The 14,419-nt window shown below is 42.6% G+C and overlaps 2 protein-coding genes and 1 long non-coding RNA gene across 6 annotated transcripts in view; 1 reads left to right on the top strand and 2 right to left on the bottom strand.

The window, feature by feature from the left end:
* Positions 1-983, bottom strand: part of rasa2 (RAS p21 protein activator 2) — a 26,304-nt gene extending 25,321 nt beyond the window's left edge. The window contains exon 1 of the mRNA XM_069534020.1: positions 691-983. Within this exon, the coding sequence (XP_069390121.1) occupies positions 691-748 (58 nt within the window). The 5' untranslated portion in view covers positions 749-983. The remainder of the gene's footprint in view (positions 1-690) is intronic.
* Positions 527-11,784, top strand: LOC138411988 (uncharacterized). Its single transcript, XR_011244481.1, has 3 exons — positions 527-711; positions 1,735-1,792; positions 9,973-11,784. It is a non-coding gene; the product is annotated as an uncharacterized lncRNA (long non-coding RNA).
* On the bottom strand, positions 2,674-14,419 carry zbtb38 (zinc finger and BTB domain containing 38). 4 transcript variants are annotated; one of them, XM_069534017.1, is made up of 4 exons: positions 14,280-14,419; positions 13,488-13,735; positions 9,751-10,056; positions 2,674-7,287 (listed from the first exon to the last, which is right to left on the bottom strand). In XM_069534017.1, the coding sequence occupies exon 4, from the start codon at positions 7,285-7,287 to the stop codon at positions 3,670-3,672; it is 3,618 nt and encodes a 1,205-aa protein (XP_069390118.1). In that variant the 5' UTR covers positions 9,751-10,056; positions 13,488-13,735; positions 14,280-14,419; the 3' UTR covers positions 2,674-3,669. The 4 variants fall into 4 exon arrangements, with proteins under 4 accessions (XP_069390118.1, XP_069390120.1, XP_069390119.1 ...); XM_069534019.1 differs by lacking the exon at positions 9,751-10,056 and having other exon boundaries at positions 14,291-14,404; XM_069534018.1 differs by lacking the exon at positions 14,280-14,419 and having other exon boundaries at positions 13,488-13,821.

The raw sequence follows: 14,419 nt of genomic DNA, 5'->3' as shown, positions 1-14,419 counted from the left end.
TTACATGTGTCTTCGTTTTATTATCCAGATCCAGTTCTGACTCAGACACTTGATGAAGGAAACTGTGGAGAAACTGCAATCAGTGAAGTACTGTCATACACTGACTGCCACTGGAAAGTTAAAGGGATATTTAAAGTACATATTTAACGTCCAGTATCTGTAGTTCATGGCTGTACTTCTTTGTTGGGTCATAATGTACCCGGAGGTGAGTTACCTGTCTGGCAGATGCCTGCAGTGAGTGGGTTAGTGACGATGGACTGGTGGTAGCTAGCCTGCCTGCTTTGCCACCAGAGGTACCTTAGCTTAACCGGGCAGCTCTGCGCAACACTAAACTCTCATATTTAAAATAAAGTAATAATGTCATTTCAATGTTCGTAAAACACCCGAGCTGCTCAGACTACTGAACTGGCGGTCTAGGCTCGATGAATGAAACCATTCACAACAAGCCCTCTACTGCTGTTAGCATGCTAGGCTAACCTGACGTTAACCAGCGGACCGACCAGATGAACTGGCTGCCTGTGCCTCCACACTGCCGCCCGCCCGCCCGCACTGCCGCCGCGCCCCTCCGGCTTCCCCCCTGCCGCCGCCGCCACCACTGCCGCTCTTTCGCTGGTTCTACCGCCGACCTCTCCCACCACCACCAACACATCCACGCCGCCGGGAGAGTGAGGGGAACGGCGGTCTACTTACATATCTTCCCCCGCAGGCACTGTAAGTTCCGAATCCTCGCGTCGTCCTCTTCCGCCATGGTCAGAGCCGCCTGTTGTCGCTGCTCCGGTGCTCTCAGCGCTGGGTTATCAACATATCCGTTTATGAATGCAGGCAGCGCGGAGGAGAGACAGCCCCACTGCCGCGTCACGTCAACTCCCGCACAAGCCGTTGTGTTGAAAACGGGCCGGATAAAATTTTGAAGTCAAGCGCCTCGCCTCGGCCACCGCTCCACCCTGGTGACGGCGGTAGCAGCTTTTCTGGTTACTTCATGTGACTTTGCTGTGTTGTTAATTACGCAACGCTTGTTTAGAGAGCACACACTGACTCGTGGAGCTGAGGCTCAGTGGATAATCTTAGATGTCACTGCCTAATCCTGTGTGAGACACATGTGAAAATTAACTCTAATCTGAAAGTAGTTTCTGAGGCACACAGTTTCCCGACTGGTGAAATACCAGAATTGATTCACACTCATTAGTATTTAGTTATTGATTCATACACCAGTGATTTAATCGACTAATCGACTACAGATACTCAATATATTGTCATGTGTTTGGAAGAGTATTAGTTCCAGTTTTAAGATATATATATATATGCTTTTCACTAATAAAGTCAAAAGATTGATAAGTGAAGTCATACTAAATCAGTTGAGATTTTTTTATTTATTTAACACATCAGTGAAAAGTCAAATTGTTGAGATTCAAGTCAAACTAAATCAGTGGCAAAAGAGGTTTTATTTTTTATTTTAAACATCTAGAATAAAGTCAAATTGAAGAGAATAAAGTCAATGTATATTACTACATATCATATTTTTTATTTTGCATATGGAGAATGGAGTCGAAATGTTAAGTCAGATGAAGTCACTGTTGAGAATAAAGTTAAAGTAGTGTTTTTATTTTATTTTACATGTTGACAAAACAATATGAAATTTCAAGATTACATTAAAACTCTTAAGAATATATCAACCACTATCTTCTATGTAAATATACCCGACAGACATTTTGTGATGTCTTCTTCTCTTTTAAGGTGATGTTGCTTTGGTTGGTAAAAACACAGGACTTATCCCCATCACAGATAGCAGCAGGTATGGATTTTAACTTTTATAACCAGTTTCTTTATAGTAAGTAGCACAGTCTAGTGAACAATACTTATTACTAATTATGATAAGACCTATTTTGACATTTTGCGCATTATTGATGTGTCTTTAGCCATCAGATTTGAGTGTATATAGTAGTATTGTATAGTAGTATTGTCCTTACTATACTGACTATACTACTACAACATGATGGTTATAATTTATATCGGTGTAACTAATCTTTATTTATCTCAGAGTCCAATAGCTTTTAATGTCACATGCTTACAGATTATAAATGAAAAATCAAAGCTGAACTGTACTAACATTAAGAACATAATGACTTGTTGCTATCCGTGTTTTAATAAGCAATCAGCTTTTATTAAATGACAGATAATAGAGACATGGCGAAATGTTCATAATCAGTGGGATGATCAGTACCTTGTGATCCATCTGTTGCATCATTGCCGGTCTTAGAGAGCAGCAAAGAATTTGGAAACATCTGGAAATTGTGTTTTTGAGGCCCAGCTCTAAATACAGATGCAGTTTGTGTGGAAGACGAAGGGAATGAACTTCTCAGATGGGCTGCAGGTCCCTGGAGGAGCTGGAGGAGCAGATAACTAACACATGGCTTTATATTTAGGAAAATGCTCACTGTGGAGCAGCCTTTAGCACAACTGTTTAAATCTCACTGTATGTAAAACTTCCAATTTAAAAATCTCCACACTTAAACTGCATAACTTTTAGAGTTATTTGAAATATTCCCTTTACCGTGAGTAACGTAATATCAAGTAAACTGATGATGTGTCGATCCGTGGTCGCTGAATACTGTGAAATAAAAGACAAGCATTGATCGTGTCTCTAACAAGGATTAAGGAGGAAAGAAGTAACTGTTTAGAATATCAACAACATTTATTTAAATGCTTTTACATGTTCTATACATATTTAAACACACAAAAGTAGTAACTCAGTGGTGCCGTGTGTTAATTAGAAATTAGAAGTATATCAATGGTGCTCAGCGTTGAAACGTAATTATCAAAGTAGTTAACAAACAGATTAGCATAGTCAAACTTTAAAGTGCAACCTGCCACAAACCTGTTAACTCCATGGACAAATTAGAAATGTGACCAATAAAAACAAAACATATTGTTTTACCCGGACACCACACTAGACAGCTTTTCAGTTGTCCGCACGTCCCACCCCTATTCTGAAATTGCACATCATTTGTTTTCTTGAGGTTACAGTCATTGCCTTATATTCTGCCTTATATGCATATACAATGGACCATGGACTCAGATGTTGAGATATGGAGGAAAGAGCCCACACTGATATTTCACCCTGCTCAGCTGCAAAATACAACATTTCACATTTTGCATCAAAAACAGACTGTATATAAACATGGATGACATGACAGCTCCCCAAAGGTTGAACCAAAATGTCTCAATGGCCCCTGGTTGGCTGCTCTGTTTAACATAAAATCCTGACTCCTTCATGTTAGTGGATTGGACATGAGACAATCTAAAAAGTCAAAGTACATGTCAAATAAAATGTTCTCAAAGATTAGGTAGTTGTTAGCATGCTGATATATGCAAGTGCTAATTTCTCTGATTTGGGTTTAACTGGTTATTTAATTCTATGAAAATGGGGTAAGACATCATGATTGATAGCTGAGACTGACTCGTGATTGGTTGCATGTGTGTCGCTTGGACTTCGCTACCGCAGCTCCATCCCCCAACTCTGGTTCCAAACACGCAAAACAGTAGCGTTCATTTCCGGGATATTTTGGCTTTGTTTCTGGATAGTGGGAGGAAGTGGAGACACGTCGTCCATCACAGTCAAAGTCCATTAACTTTCTCCTGTGCCTATAGATGGTCTGTCCTAAACTATCTTTAAAAAAATGGCTCCTCCTTGCAGACCCATTTCTCTGGCTTGTGTATAGAAATGTGGCTACATTTACTCTCTGAGTCATTTTTCTTAAACAGTTTATAGGACTTCTCTCGATCACTGTGACTGTTCGTTCGCGGCCCAGTCAAAATGTCCTTGCTGCCGTCGCTGTCACTGGCTTGCTTTTTTGAGATGAGATGCACAGAGCGCTGTTTTACGATTTTGTGTTTCACCTTAGAGGATGCCAGGGAAAACAGTGGGTCAATGCATGGTGATAATGGACCTTTAATGCTGGAATGTGACATGTCCTGGTATGTAGTCAAAGGCATAAAGTCAGTTGTATCCTCAATTTTAGGTTTAATTTTATTATTGGAAATATTTCCTCCTTTCTCCCTTTCATTCATTATGTCAGTGTCCCCCTGAGTGTCACTGCCCTCTGTTTTGATGGTGTCTTGTTTATTGTCTTCACTTAGGTATTCAGAAGATGGTGGGAAGTTGTCGTAGTTATATCCCTCATCATTTGTGTCCTGGTGTTTTTTCTCGTGGCTTTTCTTGGTGGCAAGGTAGAGGAAGCGCTGCGGACAGAAGGAACAGCGATACTTCTTCTCTGGGTTGGGGCTCCGGGATGAATTGTCAAAGCAGGAGCCACTTTCCATGCAACTGTTGCAGATGTAATCTCTGCCAGCAGGTGCCTCACCAGGGGGACCTTGTTTACCGCACGTCAGGCAAAAACATGGGTGGGAACCAATAACGTGAGCTCTCAGGCCGGTCTCTGTGATGAAGGAGCTGTCGCAGATGTCACAGCAGTAGGTGGCCCTCGGGCTGCAGTTCCTGCTCAGGCTGCGTTTCACCTCTGCACTGCCACCTGAGCTGTGCTCCTCAGTCAGCCAGCTGCTACTATCGAAGGGGGCCTCGGCTGCAGCAGATCTATCCACAGATGTTTCAGCGTAATGGTGAAATAACGCATTTCTATGCTTGAATCTCATCTTCCTCCTCTTCTTCTTAGCTTTGTAAGAGTAGTAGGGACGCCAGAGCTTATCAGCAGAGTCACAGTCATTGGGATCTTCATTAGTCTCTGGCTGTACCGCGATGGTTGCTTCTGATCTGAGGCGGAGCCTGGGGCTTTCTGAGCTCTCTCTCGTTGGAGGACACTGACTCAGGCTCTCCTCCTCACTCAATTCTCTGACTCTTCGTTTCTTTCTGGGGAAGAGCTTAGATCCTTTGATTCGGCGGCGGATGATGGCCTCATTGCCTATTTTCACTGTAATCTGACATAGTGGCATTGAATCACCATCCAGTGATGGCCCCGGACACGCAGGTTTGGCGATATATGTTTCTGTCTTTGACCCCACTGTTCTATCACGCACTAGACTCTCTGTGCTTGACTGAAGTATCTCCTTGGTCATGTCCTCAACTCTTTTCGCAGAAGCTGACAGCTCACCTAACTTTTTAACAGTGCTCAGAGAGTTTAGGAATGGCACGTTATGACTGATGTATTCTGAGTTCATAATCAGTGGAGGATCGTCATTGTAAGCTTCTTTGTCGTGTTGTAGAGAGAAGGTACTGTTGTAGTTAATGAAGGATGAATCTCTACTTTCAGCCTCTTTTCTTGCGCCTCTCTGAATTTCGGATTCACTGTTCAAATTATGATCAACATCTTGGTCACAGAGCTTGTCAAAGCTGATTCGAGGAATAACAGGGGCCACTGTCTTTGTCGTGGCCATGAACGTGAGAGGGAACGGCATAGCATCAGGGTGGCTGATTAGACCGTTTTCTTCTAATGGAGGGATGAGAGAGCTACTGTCCTGTGCATCTTGGTCACTTTTCTCAGCACTCTCTGAATACGTCTGACTGTACGTCTTGTATTGTCTCTTTCTGAACCTCATAGGCAGGAGCCTGTAGAGCTTTATTGGGTAAACGCTGGCTTTCAGCCCGCCATTGGCAGATTTCCTCTTGATAGCTAAACTGGGATCAATGCCGTGAAAAGACTTCTGATGGTTTTTCAAGATATAGTATGTCATGAATGTTTCCAGGCAGAAAATGCACTGATAGCGTCGTTCACCTGTGTGCCATATTTCATGCTTTGTGCGGTATTCTGCCAAGGCAAACACTTTATTACAGTAATGACAGGGATAGGCCCTCTGCCAGGAGTGTACATTTTCATGCCGCTTCAGACTGGATAGGGTGACATAGACCCGTTTGCACATGCTGCAGTTGTATCTCCTCTGCTTGCCACCAGGCCTTGCTGCCTTCTCATGCTGTGGAGGCTCTGATTGGTCCATTTCAAGGGGATCTGTTGTGCAAGGGGTGGAGAGGTCCGCAGAAGAAGGAAGTTGTGTTTTGATGCTCTCCATGTCATCTGAATGGTCTTCCATCTCATTGACTGGTATGTCAGGAGCTTCTAATTTAGGTGGGTCTGTTACAGCCCTAGGACAGACCTGCTCGTGGTTGCGCAGCCGTTTCAGGTGAATGAACTTTCTGCGGCAAAACTTACAAAACAAATGACTGACAAAACGCTTTTTATGTACTTCTGAGTGAACTGTGAGGAGAGCATTATTCGTGAATATCTCTGGACAGTGCTCGCACCCATAGATTGAGATGCTGTCTTCGGTGTGAGGGGAAAGGGTTGGTGGGCCTAACTCCATTTGAACATTGTCAGTAGCTGACGTTGGCCCCGGGTCCACACTCTTTTCTCTCTGTTCCTCTGAAAATATTGGAGTTGGTGTCACGGCTGCAGCAGGTGCTGCAGTGACACCATCAGCTAATGTGGGGGTTACTGCATTTGGTTTGTCTGTGTGTGGTTCAGCTGGTGCTGGAAATAGCGTTCTACCCACAATGCCTCTCAGCCTGTGGCGCTTTTTTAACGGGCCTGTGTTCTTGTAAATGAGTTGCTTTGGCTGTGACATTGCCGGCTTACAGACCTTCTTGTTTTCCGACGGACTGCTGTCTTCAGTAGATTTGCAAACTGCATATGAGTGCTCTGAGAGGGCGTGGGCGGTCTCATTGTTCCCACTGAGGCAGGATGTTGTTGGGCAACTTGACGGGAGCTGTCCCACGTCCGGTAACGGCCTCTTCGCACTTGTTTGAGCCAGAGGTGTGAAAGGATTATTCCCAGGGCACACTTCAGTGATGGAGAAGGCGTTGGTGATGCGTGGCCCTTGAGTACTGTCTATCTCCACAGGCCTGGGAGCCTCCTTCTTTGTTTTTTTAGACACTGGTGCTGTGCTGGACTCGTCCTGTTGCTCTTGTTCCGCCAGCTTCTCTAAAAAAGGAATTCCGAGTCTTTTTCCAGCTGCCACCAGTCCTCTGGTGTCTTCTGCAGCAGGTGAGGTCACCTTTGAGCTGTAGATGAAGTTAAGGATACTGGCGAACACCTCTGACTTCAGGTCCATCAGCTCTAGCACTTGTCCGGAGCTCCATGTCTCTGGAGCTGTCAGGGCGTTCCTGAAGTAGCCACTACAGGCTGCCAGGATGTTCTTGTGGGCCCGGAACTTAACATCCTCCACCACGATGGTGACATCACAGAAGAGGCCCTGTGAGCGCTGCTCATTGAGCTTGCTAAGCACAGTGTGAGGGTGGGCGGTATCCATCAGGTTCTGAGTGCATGGAGACACCACTGTCATCTGGAAAAAAAGAAGAAGAGAAATAATCACATCATTCTTGTTATAAAATCAAGGATCTGGCTGTTGTGATCCAGGAGATTGGTGTGTTTTAGTGTTTACACACTAGATGGCAGTAATGTCCTTACAGATGAGCTGATGGTGCTCAGTTTGGTCAACATTGGTGACTCAAGTGTCACATCAAGTCATCAGCACATCCACTACAATTTGAGACAAAAACCCTGCATGAAATTTAAAGCTTAAAGTTAGAATACAGGGCCCATTCACATATATCTATTGTATATTGGATGATTTTATTGAACCATCTCAGGATTGTGCCACTATATCACTAAAAAATTATCTTACATTATTTTGTTTTCCCTCTCCATATTCTTGTTTCTCTCTCATTTTAGAAGAGATTCTTAATCTGAGTGGGCTATTAATTATTTGTCATCAAGACATAACAAAAAAAAACTTTGGCAGGCATCACTGATGTAACACTGTAATAACATAACCTTTGTTTTGAACTGGAACTTTATGACTGAAGATAGAGTTGGTGAAGTTGGTGAAGCACTAATACGAAAAAACAAAGTCACAAGGACACCTCAGACTCGTCTTTCTAGAAAGTGCAGTATGCAGGAAAGTCAAATGACTCACTCAATCACTGACTTATCGTCATTGTTTCTAAAGATAACTGTGTTTGCATGGCTATCTTAGTCAGTGTGCTGCCACAGGTTTCTATTAGGTTTAATCTGGATTAGTCAGTCCTATTGTTATTAATATGAAGACGGCATGCAGATTGTTGTGCATGGATGAGTCATGTGCTCCCTTTGTCAGTTGATATCCCAGGCATCTCTTCACTTGTGTCACTTACAGTTGTTTTCAACTCTAACAACAAGGACGTTAATGAATGTCTAAGCATAATAATCATATAACATCTAGTTATAACACAAAGCCACACACTGCTGCACTGTTTACACAGATAAAACAGATCTCTAGTCTGGTCAATAGCAACATAGTTTTATATATTGTTAAAGCAGTATTTGTGGATTGGTTTGATTTTGATTGTAAACTAAGATAATTAGCTCCTCTACATGACAGCGGATGTATCACCCAACGTGATGTTCTCTCTGTGGCCAACTCAGAGTCAGTTTGAGTCTATACTGAGTCATTTAGAATGACTTACGTAGCACTCTGACTGTACCTGTTAACATACACTCAGCCTGCTTTTGTAAATGATGAGTCATCACAACCGCATCTAAAAATTAAAAAAACTTAAGCTCAGAGAGAGAAAGTTTGTAATTTTTCTCATTGTGATCATTTTTCATCTTCATTCATGGCCACAGTGAAAGCCATACAGTGATTGTGCAGCTTCACTATAATTTTCTCTGTGGAGATGTTTTGGCTAAATGCTACTCTATTTTATCAATGGATCTCTGAGGTAAACATGTTCTATTCCGAACCATGATTTAACCCAAAACCTGTTTAATTTGTTGTGATCAGTTTATTTAGTTTGTGCAAATTATACCGTTAAGATGATCTCAAGTTATATCAAATGAACTTAATTATGGGTTCAAATTTACATGAAATTTTGTTTTACATTTTTCTATATTTTGTCTTGGCTATTGCTCACCATTTAGAAATTGCTTGATTTATTTTAAATATATGTCACATTTTTTCAAATGGGGTTTACTTTAATTTATTTGTTTCAAATTTTGCATTTGTGCAATAAATACAATATGGCCGCCATTCTCCAAAGCCTCTCAGACGGCTGAAAACACCACCAGCCTCCTGCCCTCCTTCTCAGACAGGCCTCCGTTGCCATGGCAACATGCTATGGCGCAGCACTTATTGGGATTCAGCTGGATGGCAAGTGAGCTGTCTGGTTATTCGTCCCCTCTCCCACAAATATCCTGCCATGTCTGAGAACCTGCAGCACACAGCAGTCGAGGTTTGCCTTTGACTCTGCTTGAACATGATTCATGTGTATGTGTGTATTGGTCCGTGTGTCTTTGTCTGCAGCAGAAATGCTACTTAAAGGACTTTCTCATTTGATACCATAATGTGCCATAGCTTTTATACTAATTTCTCAGTTTATGCCATTATCAATAACAGTTTCATCTTTTCTCCTAGGTTGCTATTTAACTTAAACGCTTTCATTTTGGACAATTTGTACCTAATGTTGTGGTTCATTGTCACCACATGCTGAGCGAATATTTTGAATTTGTCATCACTGCTCATGATTTTGCCACACCCAGCCTCACTCAATCTTCAAAAGCTCATGTGAAATAATTTTTTACGTCTGTAACCGTAAAAAAAAAAAAAAAAAACTCACATAGCAAACCACAAACCAAGAAATGACAGTATAGCATACAGACAGTCAAACAAAGAGCGAAATATCAAAGCAAATTCCCCTTTATGCACCTCTGCAAAGCGTACTTCCGCAAAACAAAGGTTACAAATTGAGGGAAACCATGCAAAACGTACCTTAGTAAATCAGACAAAATGATGCAGGGCGAACAGGAAGCAGTGTCATGCAGTATCCCTCTCGTACAGACCTCAGTATTACCAACTATACGTGAAAAACAGTTTTGCAAGAGCAAGGCGAAAGTAGTTTTCGTTCAGTGATGGTCGGTGAACGGTGGTGTTGTCAGAAGCAGAGCTTTTTTTCTGACGTCTTTCTTCCTCTCCCTCCCTCTCTGTGCGCAGATGACTCCAGCTCCAACGTCCTTTGCCTCTATCCATGCAGCCCAGGTCCTGGATCTACCCTGCCCTCCTCTGGCTGTCCCACTTCTGTCCTGCCACAGATATATAGGAACAACTCACAGTTTATGCAGCATGTAGCTAATCCGGAGTACGGCTCTGCCTTTGTGTTAGCTGGCCAAACTGAAGCGCTCACACTGTAGCCACTGAGCAGGAAGCAGCAACTTTTATTAAGCATGGCAGAGGGGCTGTGGGGAGAGCGGAGAGATGCTGGGTGCTACATCACACATCAGCTCTGCGCTCGATGCTACAGCATGAGAAAACGCTCAGCTGCATTGCTGGTAGCAGCGGAGAGCGAGAGGTCCCTTGCTGTACAGCAAATGCCATATTAAATCCCCTCAGCACCACACCAGCTAAATCCTGATGTATGTCGGTGATGACCAAAAGGAAAGATGTCTTTTGCACAAAAGCAAAACATTTTAAACACTAAGAATTTGCAGCTCTCGTAGAAACACCGTGCACCTTGAATGCATAACGCTGCACCATCTGTTTCATGCTTGTGCACTCACTCTGTGTCTGTGCTGCAGTTTATTACACCAAAGCCCTCAGTCCGTGCTTACGCAGTCACTGTGGTTAGGTAATGAAGAACCCGAGAGGAGATGGCAGTGACGACCGTCGTGCCGTGCATCACAGCAAAGGACAGATGTTCAGCAATGCCTTTTTCTCACAGTTGCAGTGACTGTGAGAAGCTGAATGTGATGATGAAGGGATAAACAGAGAGTCCTGCGATCAGCGGGGACTCTGGGTATATACCTATATAGAGGCTGCTGCTGCTGGATGCAAAAGCAGCAGATGCGTCAGCACTGCAGACGAGGGGGAGGGGAGGAAGCTGAACCCGACATGGCACTGTGAGCCTCTCACTATCCTCTGAGGACGGAAGCAGCTCTTTTATTTACATTACTGAGCGTGGAGTCCTGTGGCTGAGAGGGTCTTCTCGTCAGACAAGCTGAAACCAGCTTCATACCAGTTTCAAGACAAATGATTTAATGTACTTTCAAAGACAAAGTAGCAGGTGTTAGTCTCAATGAAAGAAACCTGCTATTCATGTTGTTATATTCTGTGCCCTTGTCTCTTCAATATGCTTGGTGATCTCTTTTATTTATAACTGCTGTGCGGTCCTCTTCTCATTTCCTGTGTTGGGTTCATCTTCACTGTTGTTTCTTCAATACAAAATTAACCACAGACTTTTTTTTTTATTCTGACAGCAAAACTTTCTTCCCTGAAGATCCCTACACTAGACCCCTGGGGAGCAGCTGGTGGGCCAGTCTGCTTATTTTGTCACTCTCTTCTTTAATCTGTCATACTGAATCACATTATTGTGAAACCCAAAAGAAATGGCATTCAAATGGTTAAGATTCCTGATTTCAGCTTTTAGGTGGCGTGATGTGCTGCATTCTACACACCGCATTCAAACTTTTCTTTTTTATCACTGAATAAAAATGTTTGTAACTGTATCAAAAAACATTAATAATTTAGGTTATTTTTTGTATTGTATCAATAATTTTGAGTTTGACTGCAGGTCCCATTTTCTTCAGCTTATAGCTTCTTCAGCTTATAGCTTTGTATAAATTCGGATCAATTGATCTTGTTAAGGTTTTTGAAGATTGTACTATTTATGTCTAACAACATAATCTTACTTCCATGCTTCAGTAATACATGTTAATTTACTAAAATAATGATGCCTCAAAAGATAAAATCGCAACGTTAAATGTTCCATGAGGGTAAATAAGGGTCAATATAAATAAAATTGTTTCAAAAGGTGCATTTGAAGCACCAAAATATGGGAGCAAGGTTTATTGAATATTGCTTCTGTCTACCACTGTAGTACTTGCAGTTTGATTGTGCATATTTTTTAGAGAATTTATTCAGAAAACTTTATTTTATTGAGTTAACCAGTGCACTTCAGCCTTCATTAGGGTTTATAGATGTATGTGCTCCATGTAAAGAAAAAATGAGTATCCTACATGTACAAGCAATTGGTTTGGTAAAACAGTTGTTCTGCAGGCACAGTAGTATCACATCAATTGATATGATACTACAATATATGAGTAAGTCCTCTACTGAGTGTAAGTAATACATTGATGTTTAAAGGTTCAGTGTGTAGAATTTAGTGATGAATTTGCATGTTGCAGCTGAATACTCCTCATCTCACCCTCCCCTTCCAAACATCAGAGAGAACCTTTGGTGAACTTCAGCTGACATGAAAACTCAAAAGGTTTTAGTTTGTCCAGGTCGGACGACAGTAAAAAACATGGCGGCCTCCACAGAGAGGACCCCCCTCCATGTAAATATAGTTTTTAAATATAAAGGGTCCATTCTATGGTAAAGAAAACAGCAATTCATACAATTTAGATGATTACACACAGGTGAAAACATCCCTAGGATTATTTTATATCCAATTCCTACCAAAAATCCCTTTCACCTTAATCTTACACACTGCACCTTTAAGAGGAGCAACACTGACACCATGCAACCATGGGCAATACCTACATGATTATAAGTAAAGATATCATCCCTAATTCTCAATAGCCTTTACCTTTAAAAGGTATGTATTTTCCCCTGGTATCACAACTCGGTCCAGCAGCCACCTGCTGGTTTGGTTGGATCGCTCGAGTGATTTCATGAGAAAAAGTGGCTTCACTGCTGCTTCTATTACTGGAGCCAGAAAATCTAAATCTGGGGGTTGGGGGCTTGGCTAAAGCTGCAGTTGGGTGAGTATGCAGCAACTAATGCAGCTGTCTTTTCCTAGAGTACCCTCAGTCAATTAATAGACCCTGAGTTCAAATCTATTGCTGATTTAAGTCCATCTCAAAGCCTTGTTATAGTCCTTTTAAAAAGAGAGAATCACTCATTTGTATGTACTACATACCTGATTAATGCATGTCATATGAAAGACATCTGAAATATCCATCCAGAATGTTGTACCATATCAGTGCACCATTTCTATATATAAAGGCCATCCTTAATATTTCACCATATCTGGGCAAACGTATTATGCACTTTACGTGGTTGAGGATCTCATTCTCTACTTGTTACTAATTGGGAAATACATGTGTATTCACATTAAAAATAGATCTTAAGCTAAATCAGGATCAAAACTGATAATAGAATTTTAAAAATCCATTGCTCTTACTTAAAGTGCTTGGATATGACTCCTTGTAGCAGTTGCTGTGAAGCACTTTGTAAGCATCCCCTTGTCATCCACACTTGATATCACAGCTCGGATGTGTTCAAAACCACAGGAGAAAGTATGCAGGCCTCTGTGCCTCTGATGCTCAGTGAGCTCAGCTGCGGCCTGTAGGGACACTGAGCAGCAGGGAAGCACAGACTGCAATACAAGGCTGAGTAGGCCTCAAGGCCTCATTCTCAAAGCATTCACACTCAAAGCATACAGCAACACTCAGCCCTGGTAGCACTTATGCTGCTGCCGTAACAAGCACTCATACTAGTGAGTAGCCTACCAAAAGTGTCTCTGTGGAGAAGGTCTCGCTGGGCCTGTGGAAGTCTCTGGTGTTTGCTTTGGAGGAGGAAGGCAGAGTGACTTCGCGGCTCCTCTTCGCCCTTTGGCTCAGATCAGGCCTTTGCCATCTTCCTTCGTCACTGCTGTCTTCTCCAGCAGGTTCCCTGTTCCTGCTGTGTATATTTGCCTTCTGGAGGCGGCTGCAACTGCTGCGTCACTCCCGCTGCATCAGTGACCCACAAAGAGGAGCTAGGAAGGAGGAGTGGCGTGGTGAATGTGTGGAGGTAAAGGGTAAGCAGAAAACAAGCGGCACAGCTCTGCACTGCTCCAGCAAACAAATGGATGAGGCTTCCGCTTTGTCTGACTTTGGGGGCTAGTTGCTGCCGTGGTATTCAGGAAGTGGGTCTGGGAGACAGATTCTTTATTGTTACGTAATGAATATTTTTTCTCCCAGACCAGACTGAGCTAGGAAGGCGGTATCTAGTGTTCAGAAGCTAATAATAGGCCATAGCACCTACCAGTCAGGGGTATGTGCAGTGCTGTCAGATCAACCCTGTGCCAAGATATCCTTTGGGAATTGAATGTTATCATTCATAAGAAAGTACCTGCATTACATGTGCTGTACAATGGAACACCTCATGTTTACCTTATGTTTCTTTTTTGTCAATATTTTGTGAAAATATACCATTAATTTAGTATGTATCTATTGTCCCATAATGTTGTACATACAGCCTATGGGTGTCCCTGGTCCACTAGGGTACCTGTCAGAAACAGAACAGAAAACAGTGCATACCTTTGTCTTACATTACCGTATCTTGCTTGTTCAGGTTTCCGGGGGAGGTAGGACCTTTGTGGCAGATGCCCTCACTGACGTATTTATATAAGGTTTCAATCCAGATGTAGTCTTTAGGCCTGGATGTGGTAACCAGACTT

Source organism: Paralichthys olivaceus, chromosome 11 (genome assembly GCF_024713975.1).
Source record: "Paralichthys olivaceus isolate ysfri-2021 chromosome 11, ASM2471397v2, whole genome shotgun sequence".
Lineage (NCBI taxonomy): Eukaryota > Metazoa > Chordata > Actinopteri > Pleuronectiformes > Paralichthyidae > Paralichthys > Paralichthys olivaceus.
This window is presented reverse-complemented; position numbering and strand designations above follow the sequence as displayed.

Excerpts from the sequence above, each read along its gene's own strand:
- zbtb38 (XM_069534017.1), bottom strand. The coding sequence starts at position 7,287 with ATGACAGTGGTGTCTCCATGCACTCAGAACCTGATGGATACCGCCCAC.